This window comes from Rhopilema esculentum, chromosome 19 (assembly GCF_057945365.1).
Source record: "Rhopilema esculentum isolate cy_ngs chromosome 19, ASM5794536v1, whole genome shotgun sequence".
NCBI lineage: Eukaryota > Metazoa > Cnidaria > Scyphozoa > Rhizostomeae > Rhizostomatidae > Rhopilema > Rhopilema esculentum.
The window spans coordinates 9,724,879-9,747,915 of record NC_142833.1 but is presented as its reverse complement, the minus strand read 5'-3'; the positions used below and the strand labels follow the sequence as shown (position 1 = coordinate 9,747,915).

Sequence of the window (23,037 nt, the reverse complement as noted above, 5' to 3'; positions counted from 1 at the left end):
TGTATATGAAACAAAAAATCTTGATTTATCTTTGTATGAATGCAATTTTCTCTGAAACTATGCAAGATACTGAAACGAACATTCAACAGATCATTCTTGAAGGTACGGCAAGTTCAAATATGGTCAGCAAATGTCAAAAAAATATTTGGTTCATGTTTTATTCACAAATGAAATGTTAGCTTTCTATTTGCAGCTTAAAAAATTTCCTTAAAAACTTTGTAATTTCAAACTTTCAGCGGCATTAGAGAACTCAAAAGTGTTTTTAAATGTCCCAAAAACTTGCTTTTCTGGTGTGGTTGACTTTCTAATTGATAATTTTGACCTTTACTAGTTCCTTAGTTTCATAGTTTTTTGTAAAATCTCAACCGTACAAAGTAAAACCTTAGATTTCTGATTTTGTATATGAAACAAAAAATTTTGATTTATCTTTGTATGAATGCAATTTGCTCTGAAACTATGCAAGATACTGAAACGAAAATTCAACAGATTATTCTTGAAGGTACGGCGAGTTCAAATATGGTCAGCAATTGTCAACAAAATATTTGGTTCATGTTTTTTTCACAATTGAAATGTTAGTTTTCATATTGTAGCTTAAAAAATTTCCTTAAAAACTTTGTAATTTCAAACTTTCAGCGGCATTAGAGAACTCAAAAGTGTTTTTAAATGTCCTAGAAACTTATTTTTCTGGTGTGGTTGACCTTCTAATTGATAATTTTGATTTTTTCTAGTTCCTTAGTTTCATAGTTTTTTGTAAAATCTCAACCGTACAAAGAAACCCCTGAGATTTCTGTTTTTGTATATGAAACAAAAAATCTTGATTTATCTTTGTATGAACGCAATTTTCTCTGAAACTATGCAAGATACTGAAACGCAAATTGAACAGATTATTCTTGAAGGTACGGCAAGTTTAAATATTGTCAGCAATTGCCAAAAAAAATATTTGGTTCATGGTTTATTCACAATTGAAATGTTAGTTTTCTATTTGCAGCTTAAAAAATTTCCTTAAAATCTTTGTAATTTCAAACTTTCAGCGGCATTAGAGAACTCGAAAGCGTTTTTAAATGTCCCAAAAACTTGTTTTTCTTGTGTGGTTGACTTTCTAATTGATAGTTTTGACTTTTTCTAGTTCCTTAGTTTCATAGTTTTGTGTGAAATCTCAACCGTACAAAGTAAACCATTTGATTTCTGTTTTTGTATATGAAACAAAAAATCTTGATTTATCTTTGTATGAACGCAATTTTCTCTGAAACTATGCAAGATACTGAAACGCAAATTCAACAGATTATTCTTGAAGGTACGGCAAGTTTAAATATTGTCAGAAATTGCCAAAAAAATATTTGGTTCATGGTTTATTCACAATTGAAATGTTAGTTTTCTATTTGCAGCTTAAAAAATTTCCTTAAAAACTTTGTAATTTTAAACTTTCAGCGGCATTAGAGAACTCGAAAGCGTTTTTAAATGTCCCAAAAACTTGTTTTTCTTGTGTGGTTGACTTTCTAATTGATAATTTTGACTTTTTCTAGTTCCTTAGTTTCATAGTTTTGTGTGAAATCTAAACCGTACAAAGTAAACCATTTGATTTCTGTTTCTGTATATGAAACAAAAAATCTTGATTTATCTTTGTATGAATGCAATTTTCTCTGAAACTATGCAAGATACTGAAACGAACATTCAACAGATCATTCTTGAAGGTACGGCAAGTTCAAATATGGTCAGCAAATGTCAAAAAAATATTTGGTTCATGTTTTATTCACAAATGAAATGTTAGCTTTCTATTTGCAGCTTAAAAAATTTCCTTAAAAACTTTGTAATTTCAAACTTTCAGCGGCATTAGAGAACTCAAAAGTGTTTTTAAATGTCCCAAAAACTTGCTTTTCTGGTGTGGTTGACTTTCTAATTGATAATTTTGACCTTTACTAGTTCCTTAGTTTCATAGTTTTTTGTAAAATCTCAACCGTACAAAGTAAAACCTTAGATTTCTGATTTTGTATATGAAACAAAAAATTTTGATTTATCTTTGTATGAATGCAATTTGCTCTGAAACTATGCAAGATACTGAAACGAAAATTCAACAGATTATTCTTGAAGGTACGGCGAGTTCAAATATGGTCAGCAATTGTCAACAAAATATTTGGTTCATGTTTTTTTCACAATTGAAATGTTAGTTTTCATATTGTAGCTTAAAAAATTTCCTTAAAAACTTTGTAATTTCAAACTTTCAGCGGCATTAGAGAACTCAAAAGTGTTTTTAAATGTCCTAGAAACTTATTTTTCTGGTGTGGTTGACCTTCTAATTGATAATTTTGATTTTTTCTAGTTCCTTAGTTTCATAGTTTTTTGTAAAATCTCAACCGTACAAAGTAACCCCTGAGATTTCTGTTTTTGTATATGAAACAAAAAATCTTGATTTATCTTTGTATGAACGCAATTTTCTCTGAAACTATGCAAGATACTGAAACGCAAATTGAACAGATTATTCTTGAAGGTACGGCAAGTTTAAATATTGTCAGCAATTGCCAAAAAAAATATTTGGTTCATGTTTTATTCACAAATGAAATGTTAGCTTTCTATTTGCAGCTTAAAAAATTTCCTTAAAAACTTTGTAATTTCAAACTTTCAGCGGCATTAGAGAATTCAAAAGTGTTTTTAAATGTCCCAAAAACTTGCTTTTCTGGTGTGGTTGACTTTCTAATTGATAATTTTGACCTTTACTAGTTCCTTAGTTTCATAGTTTTTTCTAAAATCTCAACCGTACAAAGTAAAACCTTAGATTTCTGATTTTGTATATGAAACAAAAAATTTTGATTTATCTTTGTATGAATGCAATTTGCTCTGAAACTATGCAAGATACTGAAACGAAAATTCAACAGATTATTCTTGAAGGTACGGCGAGTTCAAATATGGTCAGCAATTGTCAACAAAATATTTGGTTCATGTTTTTTTCACAATTGAAATGTTAGTTTTCATATTGTAGCTTAAAAAATTTCCTTAAAAACTTTGTAATTTCAAACTTTCAGCGGCATTAGAGAACTCAAAAGTGTTTTTAAATGTCCTAAAAACTTATTTTTCTGGTGTGGTTGACCTTCTAATTGATAATTTTGACTTTTTCTAGTTCCTTAGTTTCATAGTTTTGTGTAAAATCTCAACCGTACAAAGTAAAACCTCAGATTTCTGATTTTGTATATGAAACAAAAAATCTTGATTTATCTTTGTATGAATGCAATTTGCTCTGAAACTATGCAAGATACTGAAACGAAAATTCAACAGATTATTCTTGAAGGTACGGCGAGTTCAAATATGGTCAGCAATTGTCAACAAAATATTTGGTTCATGTTTTTTCACAATTGAAATGTTAGTTTTCATATCGTAGCTTGAAAAAATTCCTCAAATATTTTGTAATTTCAAAATTTCAGCGGCATTAGAGAACTCAAAAGTGTTTTTAAATGTCCCAAAAACTTGTTTTTCTGGTGTGGTTGACTTTCTAATTGATAATCTTGACTTTTTCTAGTTCCTTAGTTTCATAGTTTTGTGTAAAATCTCAACCGTACAAAGTAAACCCTTAGATTTCTGTTTTTGTATATGAAACAAAAATCTTGATTTATCTTTGTATGAATGCAATTCTCTCTGAAACTATGCAAGATACTGAAACGAAAATTCAACAGATTATTCTTGAAGGTACGGCGAGTTCAAATATGGTCAGCAATTGTCAACAAAATATTTGGTTCATGTTTTTTCACAATTGAAATGTTAGTTTTCATATTGTAGCTTGAAAAAATTCCTCAAATACTTTGTAATTTCAAAATTTCAGCGGCAGTAGAGAACTCAAAAGTGTTTTTAAATGTCCCAAAAACTTGTTCTTCTGGTGTGGTTGACTTTCTAATTGATAATTTTGACTTTTTCTAGTTCCTTAGTTTCATAGTTTTTTGTAAAATCTCAACCGTACAAAGAAAACCCTTAGATTTCTGTTTTTGTATATGAAACAAAAAATCTTGATTTATCTTTGTATGAATGCAATTTTCTCTGAAACTATGCAAGATACTGAAACGAAAATTCAACAGATTATTCTTGAAGTTACGGCAAGTTCAAACATGGTCAGCAATTGTCAACAAAATTTATACTAAAACAGACTGTTTTTTAATTCGTAGAAGTAATTTAATTCTATCAAGTTAGTGAAATAATGTAACGTTGTGTATAAAAGCAATGTTTCCTTTGCACTGATATTTTTCATAGGAATAAATTAAACAAAGGTAAATAGGTGCAGATCATTCAAAAAAACTTTAAAATTTGGTTCAAATGAATATCTAACTTACAAAATTACTCCTTTGGGTTCTCCGAGCCACTGCAAGCACAATTACTACAAACACTGGCGATAAACCAGGTCCTTAATACCAAAATGGAACTCCAAAATCTTTAATAACGCCAGTAAAAGTAATTTGTCAAGAGTAACATACCTTTCAAGCCGTTGCAAGCCATCCACTCAAACTGCGCGCCAAAATCAAAGAGAAGACAAACTACCACTAGCAATCCTTCCTGAGGCCGTAACGCCAGGAAACGTTGTTATAGATGTATCACGAAATTCTCGTTTTATACTTTCCCAGAAAGATTCGACAGAAAAAATTATATTTGCATTTGCAATGGGCATGAAAAAAATATAATAACATTTCCTTTAAGCTTATTCAATATTAAATATTAAAATGCAGGTACGTTTTTTTATCATTTTATAAATTTAAACAAGAGTAAGTAGAAAAAAAACAATTTATATTAATTTTATGTGTGGCATTTTAAGGTAGTTGTTTTCATTTATTATCGTCAGTCAATTTAGTATGACTGCAGTCAGGGGCCTAACTAGGCCAATAGGTTTAGAGGGAGGGGGGTGGAAAGGGTTCTTCCGTCTTTCTATAAGCACAAGGAAACGATGGGATTTTGTATATCAATTTTTAACATCATTATTTGTGGTGGCTGGGTACAATCATACTGAGATGGCATAATTTGTCATGGGCACTAGGATGGAAGGGGTTTTCCGACTCTCTGTAAGCAAAAAGAATCGGTAGGATTTTGTATATTAATTTTTAACATGGTTAATTGTGGTGGCTGGGTACAATCATAGTCATAACTATGGTACAATCATAATGAGGTGTCATCGTTTGACATGGGTTTCTGTCTTTCTATAAGCATATGGAATCGGTAGGATTCTGTGTATAAATTCTAAACATGATTATTTGTGGGGGCTGGGTACAATCATACTGACGTGGCATCGTTTGCCATGGGCACTTGGATAGAAGGGGTTTCCGTCTCTCTATAAGCACAAAGAATCCGTAGGATTCTGTGTATAAATTCTGAACATGGTTATTTGTGGGGGCTGGGTACAATCATATTGAGGTGGCAACGTTTGCCATGTGCACTTGGATAGAAGGGGTTTCCGTCTCTCTATAAGCACAAGGAATAGGTAGGATTCTGTGTATAAATTTTTAGCGTGGTTATTTGTGGTGGCTGAATACAACTTCCTAGGTGGCATCGTTCGCCATGGGCACTTGGATAGAAGGGGTTTCAGTCTCTCTATAAGCACAAGAAATCGGTAGGATTCTGTGTGTAAATTTTTAACATGGTTATTTGTGGTGACTGGATACAACTTCCGAGGTGGCATCATTTGCCATGGGCATTTGGATAGAAGGGGTTTCCGTCTCTCTATAAGCACAAGGAATCGGTAGGATTCTGTGTGTTAATTTTTAACATGGTTTTTTGTGGTGGCTGGGTACAACTTCCGAGATGGCATCATTGGATAGAAGGGGTTTCCGACTCTCTATAAGCACGTTTGCAACCCAACATGTTTTGATACGTTTGATAGAAGACTGGAAGACTAGCCTTGACAATGGCTATTTCGTTGGTGCAGTCTTAATCGATCTTTCGAAAGCTTTCGATTGTATCCCATATGATTTGGTTATCGCCAAACTGCATGCGTATGGATTTGATGAAAATGCTCTAGTTCTAATTTATTCCTATCTCAAAAAACGAAATCAGTGTGTTCGGATAAACAATTCATACAGCTCTTTTCAAGAGGTTATGTCTGGTGTACCCCAGGGCTCTGTGCTAGGACCAGTCCTGTTCAATTTTTACATAAGTGACTTATTTCTACTCATAAAACAAGCAACGCTCTATAATTATGCAGACGACAATACACTTTCTTATTTTTCTAGAAACATGCGTGATCTTGTAAATACCTTGCAAAAAGAAACGGGAATTACCTTATCATGGTTAGAACAAAAGGAAAAGATTGGAAACCCTGAAAAATTTCATGCTTTAATTCTTAAGAAAAACAAGACAAATACTAGTGGAGAACAAATGATCATTAATGATCAAAAATTCAATCTGATGAGACCGTCAAGCTTTTTGGAGTAACGGATTACAAACTTGATTTCGAATCACATATTTCGAATCTTTGCAAAAAAGCTGCAACACAATTGAATGTTCTTTAAAGATTAAAGACGTTTATGGGTTTCCAGGAGAATGAAGTTTTTTTCCAGAGCTTCGTATATTCCAATTTCAGTTATTCTCCCTTGGTCTGGTATTTTTCATCGTCGAAATCATTACAGAAAATTGAACAAATACAAGAACGTGCCCTAAGATTTCTCTATAATGATCATACGAATAACTCCGAATAACTTAGCCCATCTTAGACCTAATTAAGAAATCAGAATAACTTAGGCCATGTAAGACCTAAGCAAACAACATTTGGATCCAAAAGTCTTATGTCAATCGGGCCACAGATTTGGAATGGCCTACCCAACGAGTTGAAATCCGCAGAAGATTTGAAGAGTTTTAAAAATCCAATAAAACAATGGGACGGACCGAATTGCAAATGCAGTGCCTGTCAGTTTCTGCCAGAAAATGCAATGTAATCTTTAATTTTGTATCCATAATTCCTTTTTATGTACTAACTGGTAGCTATATTCGATTTTGATTAGTTAACTTTGTATATTTATGTATATATTGTTAGCTATTGTTTCTTATATCGAAATAAAAAAAATTACAACAACAAGGTGTCACACACTGGCATGCCGCCAACTTTGTGCAAGGTATTTCCTTAAGCCTTGGCCAAACTGGGCAACATTGTCGGGCAACATTCTCAAATTCCTAATGTTGCTCAAATGTTGTCCAGTTTGGCCACCGTGTCGGCCGACAGATTCATCAAGAAATTTGTTGCTCGAATGTTTGAACATGCTCAAACATTTTTCGGCAACATTTGTTGCTCAGCTCTATGTTGTCCAGTTTGGCCACATTGTCGGGCAACAATTCACCTTAATTTCCCATCTGAAAAACCAACGTGCACAGTGATGTATTGCAAAACAGTATGCTCTACTCGATTCAAATAAAATGGCCTGTCAAAATTGAAAGCTTTCAAGTTGATTGACCGAATGGGAAGAAAACCATGGAGTAGAAGAATAGTTTAGGAAGAATAAAAAGTCTCGTCTCAAACAAGTCCAAATGCAAGCTCTTTGAAAAAACAAATCAGCCAAATGCTACCAGCGTGCTCGACCATAGAGTGCTAAGCAACAAAGGTGTTGTGATGTCAAAACAGCTTCCAGTAGCTGCAGCTTGCTTTCTATCTGCCATTATTATCCAAATTTTGGCTCAAATCAAATATGGCGCGGAAAATCACATATCAGATCATATTTGGCACGCTGTTTTGACAACATCATCAAAAGATGCTGCACGACAATGTTGCCCAGTTTGGCCACCATGTTTCGGCGACGAAAAAATTAACAAAATTTCGAGCAACTTTGTCGGGCAACAATGTTGCCAAGTTTGGCCAAGGCTTTATGCTTAGACTATGTGCTCGGCCCGCACTCCGCCACGCCTGGTGCTTGAACTAAAACCCCGCTTCTACTAGAGTGTTTTATCCGGATAAATTTTCATCCGAATAAAAATTTTTGCGGATAGGCTCTCCGTCTACACGAGCGAATTTTATCCGTGTAGATATTTATCCGCTTTGCCGTACAAATATTTATCCTGCTACGAAAGCGAATAAATTTTTGTCCGGATAAAAAATTATCCGGCAAAGGGGAGTGTAAACAGTTTTATCCGGATAAATTTTTATATGCATACACAGTGAGGCTATTCTGTTTCATATTGAGACCATTTAAATATGATAACGAAACGGCGCAAGAGAAAAAATTGGCGCGCTTTTGTTAATATTTCATGTCATTTTCGCTGTTTCCTGAACTATCAAGGATGAAAGTTCACTTCAAAACATCACACTATCTCTGTTTGCATTTTAAGCTCTGTAGCTGCTGCAGCAAGGTTAACGCTCTGCTAGCTGTTCTATCTGAGAACGCAACTTGGAATCAATAGTTGACGATAGCAATTCACGGCTACAAAGAACAAGCCGTATTCTGAAAGCTTCAAGAAGAAATCGACGACCACGCCGATTCTGGGAAAGACCTTGGAGCAGTAAAGCAGTTTCCTTATCTGTCCATGTGAAGTTCTAATCAGCCTTTTTGCTACTTCCCATCGATATATTTTCCGATTTCTTTGGCCTTGTCGACTTTATGACAGAAATATGAACGTGTTCACTCTGACATCAATGAAAATTATTTTCGCGCGTTCTTAAATCAAGGGTTGTGCGCATGCCTAATTAAAAAACTCACCACTTAGTTTCACCGTGTAAACGGAGGGGCTAAACGAATAAAATTTTATCCGGTACAACGTAAACGGATAAAAATTTATCCGGATAAAACACTCTAGTGTAAACGGGGTCTAAGGCCCTCTTCACACGATACCGGTTCATTTCGTATCGGATCGCTTTTCATATCGTATAGGCCTTCTGTTCACACACGATGACGCTTGAATCCGATACGCCCCGTATCGTTTTTGCGGAGTCAAACCATTCCGCTGCTAATGTGGAATGGAATCATATCGGATCGGTGCTTATAGAGAGACGGAAACCCCTTCTTTCCAAGTGCCCATGGCAAAAGATGCAACCTCAGTATCATTGTGCCCAGCCACCACAAATAACCATTTTAAAAATTTTTTTCACAGAATCCTACCTATTCCTTATGCTTAGAGAGAGACGGAAAACTCTTCTATCCAAATGCCCATGGCAAATGATGCCACCTCGGAAGTTGTATCCAGTCACCACAAATAACCATGTTAAAAATTTACACACAGAATCCTACCGATTCCTTGTGCTTATAGAGAGACGGAAACCCCTTCTATCCAAGTACCCATGGCAAAGAAATGCCACCTAGGGAGTTGTACCCAGCCACCACAAATAACCATGTTAAGAATTTATACACAGAATCCTACCGATTCCTTGTGCTTAGAAAGAGACGGAAACCCCTTCTATCCAAATGCCCATGGCAAATGATGCTACCTAGGAAGTTGTACCCAGCCATCACAAATAACCATCTTAAAATTTATACACAGAATCCTAGCGATTCCTTGTGCTTATAGAGAGACGGAAACCCCTTCTATCCAAGTGCCCATGGCAAACGATGCCACCTAGGGAGTTGTATCCAGCCACCACAAATAACCATGCTAAAAATTTATACTCAGAATACTACCGATTCCTTGTGCTTATAGAGAGACGGAAACCCCTTCTATCCAAATGCCCATGGCAAAGAAATGCCATCTAGGAAGTTGTACCCAGCCACCACAAATGACAATGTTAAAAAATTAAACACGTTTGTCGAGACGCAGCAATGAAGACTGAAAGCGGGTAATCTAAATATTGACCCAATTGATATTTTGATATATCTTTGAAAAGGTATTGAGAACACTAACTGAGCGGCAGTTTCTTTCTAATGTACGATTTGATTCCCCTTTATCTAGTGGGCAAACTGTCGCTTTCTTTGCATCGTTTGGGAAACAAAAATTTCGAATGCTACAGTTTATTGCCGTATTTGTAATTTCATTTGCAGCCAAGGATACAAGCTTCGGGGGAATTTTATCTTCACCAGTAGATTTCTTGCCATCCAGGGATTTTAATAGTTTTGCAACTTCTTGACTGCCTATCTCTTGAAAAGTGAAAGTAGCCAGGACCTTTGCATACGATGAACACCATGTCATGCTTTAATCGCGTGATTTTTTGCTCATTGTAATAACGTGGGCCTCTGAATGGATGGGTATTTTTTTGGAAAGATAGGCCTTGCTTTATTCAAATGTTGATTTTTTCTATGTGCTCAAGCCTGAGGGTAGGATAGTGTTTCCATGATTTTTAGATTCGGGAAACATACTACTTTTGTGCTTTGATAAAATGGCGTAAGAGGTTGCTGAGACCCTCTGCTAAAAAATTCCTGAACGGGTACTCGAGCTCCCAAGACACCAAGTAGCTGGCGATCAAGTTTTAGGTGTATTCTTCATTTGCTGAATACCTTCTCTTCATCACAATCTATCTTTACCTTCTCGGATTTAATCTGGTGATGTAGAAACTGATTCCTTAACGTGCCTGTTCATTATACGACATTTTTTGTCTCATTCTGTAACCCAGGCTCTTAAGTTGCAAACCACCGATGCATTTGAGAGGCTTTTAATTCTATTTTCATGGAATTAAAGCACAGCTTTGATGTCTGCAGAGATTTGAAGGAAAATAACGTTTCTGTAAATCATTCAAGCAATTTAAATAGAAGTAAATCAGAGACTTATGAGAACTACTGAACTAGCAAGTGGATTCAAAGGAGTTTTTCTAAGATTACACTCTTTCACCAGCCGCCCGGTCACATTTTGGACTTAAACGTTCATTTTGCCATGTGAATCATCAAGTCGCAAACACGATGACTGTATCCAAATTCATTGTCATACCTTCAAAAGATAAAAAAATGGAATAAACCACTATTTTAAATAAATGAATGAAAATGACACATATTATAATCCGATGATGAAAGAAACTTCAATTTGATACTTGATAATCTCCTAATGGTTTTAGTTATAAGACGACAAATATATTTTACTACGTGCAGGTTTTGAGTCCATAGGGCGTTTCTGAATGACTCGACAAATTAGTTGTAGCCGGAAGTGTGAATATTGGACAAATCTGCTAAATACATTCCATCTAAATGATCTTATTCTTATTTAACACTGACTTTTTCCAATGGTGATTCAAAAATCAAAATGAAAGCATTTTCATAATATGGTCTTTGTACCATTAGCACTTTCTTCACACTAGCAAGAATTTAGAATCTTATTAACTAAAGATTCTCGTTTTGGTTGAAAATAGTGTTGTCCTTTAAAACCTTCTCGAACATTCTAGCTTACGCTTACGCAAGTTTCGGTTGCTAAGGCAGTTAGTTTGGCTTTGAAAAAAGTAACATTTTAGAACATAGCTAAGTAATAAAGCTAAGATCCTATTCAAGATCAATTCGGCATCTATACCTAAAAATTTATTCTCAGGAAACAAACATAAACGACTTGAAGTCGTAAAAATCTAGCTGAAACCTTTTTAATATTATATAGAGTCAGAGTGGCGTGCAGACCTGTTTATCTTTAATAACAACTAAAGGTTGATTTTCAAAACGCGAATTTCGCATCGCATTTGCTACGTACATATATTGATTTCCCTAAAACTCAACTTTAAAGTGCCCATTTTCACAACTGCACGCATGATGAATGTTCCTAGATTATTTTCTTACAAATCGAGAAAATTTACCATGCTTTGACTGGAAACTAGGTGAAGCGAAATATTTCGTTGCGAAAAAGTAGAACTCTTTCCTACTTTCTTGTGAATTCGCGGCAAAATCAAAAATCAAAACTGCGCATGCCTTGATACTTTCATCAGTGATGTCGCCATGGAAATCAGGCTTAAATTTCAATTTACAAAAAAACTTGAGACATATCATACAATACTGTTGTTGGAACCTCTATTTCATCAAGCTTACCCTCCCTATTCTTTCTGGAAATAAACTTAAATTTAAAATGTTTAGGGACAACTTCGAAATTTTGAATACATTTTATGCAATAGATTTTGGAAGACTTTTTAAAAGTCTTTGTCATTAAACAAGTACGGTAGCTATTGCCATGAAAACTTCATAAGACATAGTTGATTGTCGAAACCATTTACGTACGCCAAAAAATTTAAAAAAAACATCAACCATAAAAATTCTTAAGGTCTTGGGACGAAAACACAGGAGATTTTAAAAAACAAGAGCTAACTTACGAGTAGCGCTCGGAAATCACTTTCTGCACAAATAATCGCAAGCTAGAGTTGTCAAGTGATGACGTCACAAAAATCTTATTTGAAATTTTTTCCCATAACCTGAAGTAACATCATGAAATACCTCTAAATGTGCAAAATCAGTTAAAGGTATTCCGAATTGGCTGAAATATGACTAGACGAGCACAAGCTCTGGCCGCATCAAACCTCTGTAATTTGGTCTTAGTTCATAACTAATAAAATTTGAAATTCTAAAAATAGTTTTTATGACGTCACACTTGAGAACCCTATTGCATCAATTGAGGCTGTATAAAAAGATTCTCCGTACAAGAACAGTTAGAAACTTATCAAGAGTTGACAGAGCGAAAAAGTTTTACGAGGCCGAGAGATGAATGGTCTTTTCTGAAAGATCTGCGAATTAATAGGTTTGAATCCTTGCCAGACATTATATTGTCGTGTAAAAAGAAGCCAAATTTAGAGACCTAAGCAAAAACAAAGCTATCAAATTTTCTAAAAATGCTCTTAAAGAAAAAATGCTCTCTCACAGCAAAAATCAATCGACGAGGAGCTATTTTCTTTGGTGTTTCGCAGCTTCAAACAAAGCTTTACTAAATTCAATATCTTGATCAAATGGTCTTTATAAATTTCTTTGTTTTCTTCGTTCAGCCCGAAAAAACCGCTATTGTGTAAACAAAAGGAGTTCGTTTTCACACTGGTAACATTTTCTCTAGGCAAGCGGCACTGATTGGGCAACCTCAACAGTCCTGTCCTCGCGTTTCTGATTGGCTTATTTCGATCCACAACTGGGTATTTATATTTTCTAGCCTAGAGATTTGGACCTATGCACTGTTTAAATCTCTAATTCTCACCAAAGTGAAACGAGACTGAGAACAATCCATTCCACAGTGGACGTTCTCATCGTCATTGCATACTTCTGCAAAGATTCCCTTTCATTGAACTTACCAGGAAACAAGTTTCACAAATGTGTCACTCAATGCAATGCCAGCCTTAGCATCAAATATTGAAGAAAAGGTACAGCCAACAAAGTCACTGGAAACTACTTCCTCATCTGTATAGCCCATGTATTTTCCAAGTTCCTTGCTTTCTGAGGCCTTCTTCACAACAGCTTTGATCTCTTCATACTTTGCCTGCAATAGGAAACATGAATAAAGTTGAAGAAAATTATATATAGCTGTATAGAACAACATGTAAACTGATGTATAGTAAAATGGAACTGACTTTAGGGTCTATTGCATAATTTAGCAATATCAAATTCTGATGACCTGTCTGTGTGACGAAGCCCTCAGTCAGGGTGGCAAAGTCCTCAGTCGGAGTGACAAAGTCCTCAGTCAGGGTGACAGTCTGGGTGACCTATTTCCACATATTTCAAAATATTTTATCTCTAAAAAGATGCAGAGAACACTAATATTTGGTGGTGCGTGTGCCTATTTTTGGCCATCAAAAAATGGATGGTAAAGAAGCTTAAAACACTCACTGGCTTTTTCAAACGGCAGGTTAAATCCACAACAGAAACATCTGGAACTGGAACACGGAAAGCCATTCCAGTCAATTTGCCATTTAAATCTGGAATAACTTTTCCAACAGCTTTGGCAGCACCAGTAGCTGCTGGGATGATGTTCTGAAAAGCTCCACGTCCATCACGCCATTTCTTTGAATAATAGAGAATGACAATTGCTCATTCATGCTCAACCAATTATTAAAACATTTTTATACTAGTATATTTTCTAGAAGGTTATCTAAACTTTCGGAAAATTAGTTAAATTTGTTATGGGTTGTAAAACTATTCATTACTTTTGCATTTTTAATTTCCATTGCGTTAAAGTGCACTTCTGAATTCTTCATCTTAGGGATTATAATCATGATAAACAAACCAGTAGAAATCACATTCAAGGTTTCGAACGTTTACCACAAACAAAAGGCTTCTAACAGAGAACTATTTACTCAAAGTTCGTCAAGCACATGATTTTCGTTACACACAAGGCCCGTTTATTGAAAGTAGGATAGGAAGAGGATAGGGAAAGGTGATAAACATTGTGAAAAATGCTGAATCCATTCTTAAACCTTTTGACTTGGACCATCCACCGTTTTTTGGGTTGCAGTTACCGCATGAATTGTACTCATCAAGCCTTCTTCAATTCCAAAGCTATCATTGATAATCTTTGCAAGTGGGGCTAAACAGTTCGTTGTGCATGAAGCATTGCTGAAATGACAATAAATAAAACTAGGACACACATTTACCGCCATTTACAACACAATTCATCTCCAATCTGAACTGATTTGGACAATGGTTTCTGTTGCTTTAATTTGATAAAAAAGGTGGCACCAACAGTATCAAAATTTATACATGTATCCCTGCAACTATGAAAGGAATACCTATTTGGACTAGAGTATCTATGTCAGCCATTTACTTTTGTCAATCTACAGAGCAAAAAATTTGGGGCAAGGCCTTTCAGTGGGGCGCATCAACACCTGATCGCGCTAGAAGTCAACTGTGCACACAATATAGAGGTACATATGTTCAGCAAAATAGTTATTAGTTAACGACAATTGGGTAAGGAGAGTTTAAATTATGGATAAAATAATTCACTATGATCATAAATTTCGAAAAAATTGCTGTAACAAGAAACGAAATTGAAATGAATACTGTATGACTCAAGATCTTGTTTTTTTCTTCGAATATCAATATTCCAAAATAATATTTTCTCTAACCTTACAACATGCATACTGCTCGAATCATATCTGTCCTCATTTACTCCCATAACAAACATAGGCGCATCTGCTGATGGTGCTGAGATTATAACTTTCTTTGCCCCTCCTTTCATGTGCAGGCTTGCCTTCTCAATTGTTGTAAATACACCAGTTGATTCAACGACAAATTCGGCACCTGATTCGGTCCATGGGATTTCAGCAGGGTCCCTTTTTCCATAAACAAATATTTCATTTCCATTTATCACCAACTTTCCATTTTCTGCCTTAACATTGCCTTTGTATCTATTGTGTGTAGAGTCAAATTTAAACATGTACACCTAAAATGTAAAAACATAAAATTTAATTGCTGAAAATGATTCTAAAGTAATACAATATTTGTCTAGATATCACAGAAGGAAGAATTTCATTGCTTACTGTAACCAAACTCAATAGAAAAAACTCTGGTCTGAAAGCCAATTGCTCTATTATTTTCTTAACTAGAACTTGAAAGCACTTAAATTCTAATCACGTGAGTGACCCGAGTAAGGGGCAAGATGAAACATTCTCTCATCTTGCAATAGCAGATGCAGGCAGTTTCGTTAAGCCCAGTAATCAGTTGCACGGGCCAGAGAAAAAGATTTTCTGCGTTTCAAAATCTGTCTTCATGATAAGAAATGCTTACTTTCAAAAGCCATTTATCAAACCGATTGAAACTGGTTGAAACTGATTGATCTATTGCTTTTCTATATATCAAATTTTCAACTAACGCTTCTCTAATATATTTCAGACAAAATTAAAACGTTGTCAAGATTGCAAGCAACCGACAGTAAGAAATATACTGAGGGTGATAAATGTATTTTAAGCTAATCTAAAGGGCGTGGTCGCAAAAATTTGACCCTCGTCTGTCCCTCTACACAATGTTTACAGTTTCCCCTTGTTTTTGTGCTTTTCTCAAAAAGCCCTTTGCGTTCCTTAGAAATTTCCGATAAAATAGAAACATAAATGCTATGGCGCTTGAATCCTTACAAACTGGATTCTGAAATGCTTGTCGGGGACTTGGCAGATTTTTCTCCAAGGCGAATTGACTTAGTTGGGACCCTTTGAATACTGCTTATTATTTTAAGACATTTGCTTACAACTTTGGAAAATCAGTTTATACACGTGGAGCTTTCTCGCTTTACACAATTCAGAATATAACGATTAGAGGAAATGTGAAGATGATAGACAGTTGTAGAATGGGGTCAGCCACAGAAAGTTAGATATGATGGTTATCGTCTTTGATTAGCCAACCATTGCCACGTAAAAAAGCCATAGTGTTTCCAAACGCATTTACAAAATAGGGCTTTTTTCCAGATTCTAAAGGGAAAAATTTTCCCCGCAAAACTTTTCCAGGGAGTAGACACCCGTACCCCCTTCTGTCGGACTCCTTCAATCTTCAAACCCTGAACTCCTTAACAAAATACTTGATTTTTTCATGAATCCTTCAAAAATATCTTCCAGAATTTTCGTGGACCGTCCTACGGCCAGTGGCCATGCGACAACCCAGCGTAAATGGTGAAATATGACCATGGTAAGATGGGGATATACCTACCTTTTGTTTCAGAAACTTGTCACATGAGCCCTTGCCTTTAGTTAGCTCCCTTGCAGAGTCCAGAAAAGTTGTTAACCTTCCTCAAGACAAAAACAACCCAGAAGGCAAACCTTCCTCACAAAACAATTTAAAGTGGGAATGACTTGGGTGTGTCATAGGAGCTTCTGTTGTTTTTCGTGGACCGTCCTACGGACAGTGCGAGTGCGTCCCTTCTCTGAGCCTGCTGCTAGGAGCATCTTATAACAACTGTCACCTTAGTATGTCACTGTTAAAATTATGCTCCCAAGTCAGAAACATTCAACGACAATTCAATAAAAAAGACTTCCAAATAAGGGTAAAGAATGTTTTTGGAAATTTAAAATGATAAATATTGAATTAATTGCTTCTTTTTTGCACATATTAAAACAAGTGCTCACAAGTATTCTTAAAGCCATGCCTATCATTGTTCTGTTTTGTAAAGAACAGACAATATTTGTCCAGCACATTTGTTCTTAAATCTTTTTACAATTATCCTTCCATGTTCTTGTTAAATTTTCCACATAATCCATACCCTCTTCACCCAGTCCATACCAAGTCTTTGTAATACGAGAAAAGGTCACATGTGGCATTTTGCACATCTTCAATTGCTTTTTGCATATGCAATAGCATGTGGTAGGTGATACAAACTGAAGGGCCCTTTTTGTCACTATTTATTCCTGTTATCATTAAATATAGATAAATGCTTTTGTGTTGTAAACCAAACCGAAAGTTGATGGAAAAAATGTTCTACAATCATGATGTTAAATTTAATTTGTTATTAAATTTTTAGGACGTAATTATTGAATTGCTAATTATAGAATTGCTGGGCAATCATTTGAAGGTATGTGAATTGAAAAAATTTTCAACTGTCTATTGACCATACTGTCCATAAAGTTATTGCCATACAAAGTCACTGAGATTCCTGTCATCCTTAAAGGCAGATCTCCGCATGATGATTTTTAAGAGGGCTGTTAGAAAATATCGAAACAGGTCATGTGCAGTAAGTAAAAGTGTAGAACTGAGTAGAACTGATTTTAGCTCCTCGTCAGACTTTTAATATGGCAATCACAGAATATGTGATGTCATTATTAAATCCTAGATAGGAATACTTTAGCAACAGAGCACTCGACTTCGCCTCAGACTACGACAATATCACAACTGACGAACGTAACATCATCATTCATGCCAAAAACTCCATCCTTGTTCACAAAAATCAACCATGGAAAAAGAAAAATAACACCACGTTTGATGTTACAATGGGCAGCTACGACGGTGCTGAAACATGCGAGTTGGTTGGAAGCTTTCTGCTGTCACAACTACAACACCTCGACATCAATGTTGGACTATACCGAGACGACGGACTAGCCATTTCAAATTCACCACCAAGAGTCACCGAAAATATCAAAAAGAAAATATGTCAAATTTTTAGCCACAACGGACTACGCATCACGATAGAAGCCAACAAACAGATCATCAACTTCCTAGACGTCACCCTCAACCTGAAAAAAGGTACCTTCCAGCCATACACAAAGCCTGACACCATCCTTCAATATGTCCACCGCGAGAGCAACCACCCAATAACCACAGCAAAACATATACCAATCGGCATCAACAAACGTCTGTCATCACTTTCCTCTGACAAAGCATCATTCGACCAAGCCACGCCACCATACCAAAAAGCACTCAACGAAAGCGGATACAAATACACCCTACACTACGAACCAACTTCGAATACCACAAGAAAAAACAGAAAACGGAGCAACATACTTTGGTATAACCCCCCATTCAGCAAAAACGTCAGCACCAACATCGGACACAGATTCCTCAACCTCATTGACAAACATTTCCACAAAGACCACAAACTCAGAAAAATCTTCAACCGCAACACATTAAAGATCAGCTACAGCTGCATGAACAACATCAAGCAAGCCATTGACAGTCACAACAAACGCATCCTAAAGTCACACGACACCAGCACCACCCCGGAAAATACCAATGTCAACAAAACATGCAACTGCCGACAAGCGAACACATGTCCACTCAACGGGAACTGCCTACAATCATCAGTCATTTACCAAGCCACCGTCACACGCAGAGACAATAACTACAGAAACATACATCGGACTTACAGAAAACGAATTCAAGACAAGATACAGAAATCACACCGCATCTTTCCGTCACGCAAAACACAGAAATTCCACAGAACTCAGTAAATACATCTGGACCCTAAAAGACAATAAAATCGACCACTCCATTTCCTGGCGCATCCTCTCAATAAAGCCATCCTACAGCAGCTCAAACAAAAGATGCAGCCTTTGTCTTAAAGAAAAGACCCTCATTATCTGCCACCCCGAATTATCAACACTCAACAAACGAAACGAACTCGTATCTTCTTGCCGCCATAGAAACAAAACACTATTATGTAACACCTAAATCCCTCTATGTACCGCCCCTAATTTACCTTTTGTATAACCTTACACATTATGTAACACCTTCTGTACCGTATTATCTATTTATTCGAGGAATATTCCAGTATATCAACATCTCCTGAAGAGTGAGTTACTCACGAAACAGGCTTGTAGAGATAAACCATGTAGTTTCACTTTCTTCAATCTATGATATATCACGCTCTACGTGCTAACGTATTGAGCACTGTGCTACGGAAGTATCAAAAGACAAATTTCTATATATATATACATATATATATATATATATATACATATATATATATATATATATATATATATATATATATATATATGAATAAAAAGAAATTTTATTTAATACAGGTTAATTAGTTAGGTGGAGTTCTATTGTTCATGAGATAAAACTTGTTTTCGTGTCGGCATTTGGAGATTAATTCGGATCGTTTGTTTAGAAGGGTGTTGTTATTTGCTTGTCTGTTTCTTCTTTTACGTGTGGGTGATGTGTGGTCGTTGTATTTTAGGGTGTCGGGGTATCCACTGGCTTTTAGGGCGTTTTCGTAGATGGGCTTGGCTTTGTTGAATTCACTTTCGTTGCATGATATGTCAGTTATTCTACGGTTGATTGCTCCAGGTAAGTGCTTTATGATGTTGGGGGGATGGTTGGACTTTGTATTGATGTATAGTGGCTGGTCGTTGGGCTTTCTGTATGGACAATACGATTGATTTGTTAGGTTTAGTGTTACGTCGAGGTAGTTCACAATTTTTAGGTTGGTCTGTATGGTGATGTTGAGGCCGTGAGTCTTGAAAAGTTTTGTAATGTCCTTCCTGATTCTCTCTGCTTGTGGACCAGGGGTGTTCTTAAAGATAGCGAGTCCGTCGTCTCTGTATAGACCTATGTTGTCTTTTCCGTATTTTGCACCCAGCTTATTGAGGATGAAAAGACCAACCAGTTCACAAATTTCCGCGCCGTCAAAGCTCCCCATAGTCACATCGAACATGTGGCTGTCTTTTTTCGTCCATGTATTTCCTTTGCTGAATAGGAGTGATTTGCGGGCATGCATTATGATGTTGGTATCCTTTTCGGTGATTTTGCAGTATTTCTTGGCGAAGGAGATAGAGTCTGTAAGGAGTTTTTCGGTTATTGAGGGGTAAAAGTTTTCAATGTCGAAGATAACAAATGTATGTTGATGCTTGTTTGGTATGCTGTTGAACCAGTTGATTACAGACGAAGTGTTTTTCCATTGGTTTAGGGTAGTTTGGTTTCTGATGGTCGTGTTGATTCTGTCAAGGATCTGTTTGCTGATACGGCCTATTTCACTTTTTGCGGGGTTGATTAGTCTGCAGGTGGGGTTGTTCTGGAAGTTTTCTTTATGGTCTTTTAGAGTTATGAATGCTTGTCGTTCTGCCATACATTCTGTTCGGTCTTGGATGTTGAGTTCAGTGGCGATGTTCCGTGCTTCGTTGTTTATTGTGTGGATGGCGCTGTCGTTTGCTTTCTTGTAGGTTGTGGTTATGCTGTTAGTTAGTAGTTTGTCATGTAGTTCACTATCCAGTTTGTAGTAGTTGGTTGTTTTGTCAGCGGGGATGAAGGCTTTCGTGGAGGCGTTGATCTTTTTGATGTCTTCGCGTAGCTGGTCTTGAAATTGGTCGTGTGTTTTCCTGAATTTGATGTGCTTGATCATGTTGAGTAAATCAGACTCAAATGCATCTAGGTCTTCGTTAGACAGCGGAACATAAACAGACAGCGCAACATAATCTGGTACAACCCACCATACAGCAAGAATGTACAAACTAACATCGGCAGAACTTTCCTCAAGCTCATACATATACACTTCCCCAAGAATCACAAATTCCATCAGATCTTCAACAAGAACAACGTTAAAGTCAGCTACAGCTGTATGGATAATATGCAAACTATCATCAACAAACACAACAAGAAAATTATCAACACCAAACCCACCACTACCAACGAGAAAACATGCAACTGCCGAAAAAAGACCAATGCCCACTAGACAACAACTGCCTCTCTTCCAGCATCATCTACAACGCACATATCACCACAACCGAAGACACTGTCAGCAAAAACTACATTGGCCTAACAGAAGGAACCTTCAAACAACGATTTACACAACACAAACTCTCATTCCGCAACCGAAAATACGCCAACAGTACCGAACTATCAAAATACATCTGGGAACTTAAAGACAAAAACAAGGATTATGACATACAATGGACCATCATCACCTCAGCCAAACCATACAACAACATTACAAAAAGGTGTGACCTATGCTTAACAGAAAAACTATACATCATCAAAGCAAATAACAACACCCTTCTAAACAAACGATCCGAATTAATCTCCAAATGCCGACACGAAAACAAGTTTTATCTCATGAACAATAGAACTCCACCTAACTAATTAACCTGTATTAAATAAAATTTCTTTTTATTCATATATATATATATATATATATATATATATATATATATGTATATCCAGAAGATTGTTCGCTCTGATAGAAAATTTTGAAATGAGTGAGCTCAGGCCAGCTAGACGGCTAAGCTCGAAAACTCTTGCACAAGCATTAAAAACCTTTGTCGTTCCCGTAGTTGCTCGTTCTTATTCGATCGTTAGTCTGCGGGCTCTTTGGAACGTGCATCAAAGAGGCTGAAAGTCTCATCGCCTTGAAGCGAAGGCAGCTTGAAATGCTATTACAGCGAAACGACTCGATAATCGTCATATGGAGTTGCATAACTGGCATCGAAAAGAGGAAAAGCCGAGGAAAAACTGAAAGTGATCAATCCCATGAAGGGCAGCAATTGATGGGAACAGCGGATATTTTGGAAGAAACCCAAGAAACCGAACGGGACGATTGCGAAAACAGCCAAGCAAAACCAGATGTGGTTCCTTTGGACGTCAAACCTGGCATAAGCTTCTGGATAGTGGTTGACGTTCCAAGCTCAAATATCAAAACCATCGAAAATCAGATCCAACTGATTTTAACGTCCGGCCTTGACTTGGAATGCAAACCCATAAGAGCCAGGGCTTGTGAAGAAACAAATTCATACTATGCATCGACTCTTTGCACTGTCATCAAAGATCACAACCTGGGTTATGCAATGAATCTTGCAAGTAAAGGTATGCACATTTCACATTCGATCTCTATAATGTCTTTACAAAATGCCCAGCATCATTCATCTTTTCATCTAAGAGACGCTTTCATCTGTAAAATGCTTCACCTAAGAAAAAGCACCTTTGCATTTGCCAATGGTTCTGGTTGACTTTCATATCGTTTTGCTTTTCAGGCGCGTACGAATACACAAAGACCGTAATTCATGCACAAACTGGAATTTCGGTCGACAACGAAAAGATTCCAAAAAATGCCCAGTTCGGTACCAAAACAGTACGTGTGACAGTAACAGGAAGCTGTGGACAGGAATTTCGTACCGCTTTCCTTGCAGCACTGGACAAAATAAAGTACACAAAGTTTGATTATGACTTGGTCGATTTGCGAGAAGACAATGCGTCTATGACTTCGGCAAGTTCATCCGTCGGACTTTATTGCAAACCGAAGAGCAACATCTGTCGTGCAGTGGACATGATACGGCGCTCGATGGAAAAATTGACGATGAGGCTGCATAGAGGCTTCGTTTACAGAAAAGTAAACGAAGCAAAGTATACATTCGTCAAAGCGGGAACTGTGCATGAATTTGTGCATGCATTGCTACGAAATTCCGAAGTCGCTGACGTTGTCACGCCAAACCTGCAGGCAGTCATTGGCTTGCTATCCTTCAAAGGTTGCCAGATTGTCAGACAAATGAAAATTAACTACAACCTCATAGAGGTGAAACCATTTGGTGTGTGTTTTAACTTCGCTACCAAGACATTTCATACAGAGTCAATTGGAGAGGAGGAAATTGGAAATGTCTCTCCTCGCACGTATGTCAGCTACACATACAAAGAAGGGATTGTGCCAGCCCCAAAAATCTTCATCGACAGCCTGCAAAACAGCTTTTCCGAGCACGATGTTTTACAACGATTCCTGCAAAAATGGTACCAACTTGCCTTGAAGGATTGCTTTCCACAAAAGGCCAAGAAGCTGTGTTGCGTCGGCGAGGCTGACTCTGGCAAGACAAGCTGGTTTGCG

The 23,037-nt window shown here is 36.6% G+C and overlaps 1 protein-coding gene across 1 annotated transcript in view; it reads right to left on the bottom strand.

Moving 5' to 3' along the window:
• Positions 1-10,586: 10,586 nt before the first annotated feature.
• Positions 10,587-23,037, bottom strand: part of LOC148958034 (glyceraldehyde-3-phosphate dehydrogenase-like) — a 42,512-nt gene continuing 30,061 nt past the window's right edge. Inside the window, exons 4-8 of the mRNA XM_089114078.1 lie at positions 14,876-15,192; positions 14,228-14,366; positions 13,641-13,814; positions 13,109-13,293; positions 10,587-10,797 (exon numbers count right to left, since the gene is read on the bottom strand). Coding sequence (XP_088970204.1) covers positions 10,734-10,797; positions 13,109-13,293; positions 13,641-13,814; positions 14,228-14,366; positions 14,876-15,192 — 879 coding nt within the window. The 3' untranslated portion in view covers positions 10,587-10,733. The remainder of the gene's footprint in view (positions 10,798-13,108; positions 13,294-13,640; positions 13,815-14,227; positions 14,367-14,875; positions 15,193-23,037) is intronic.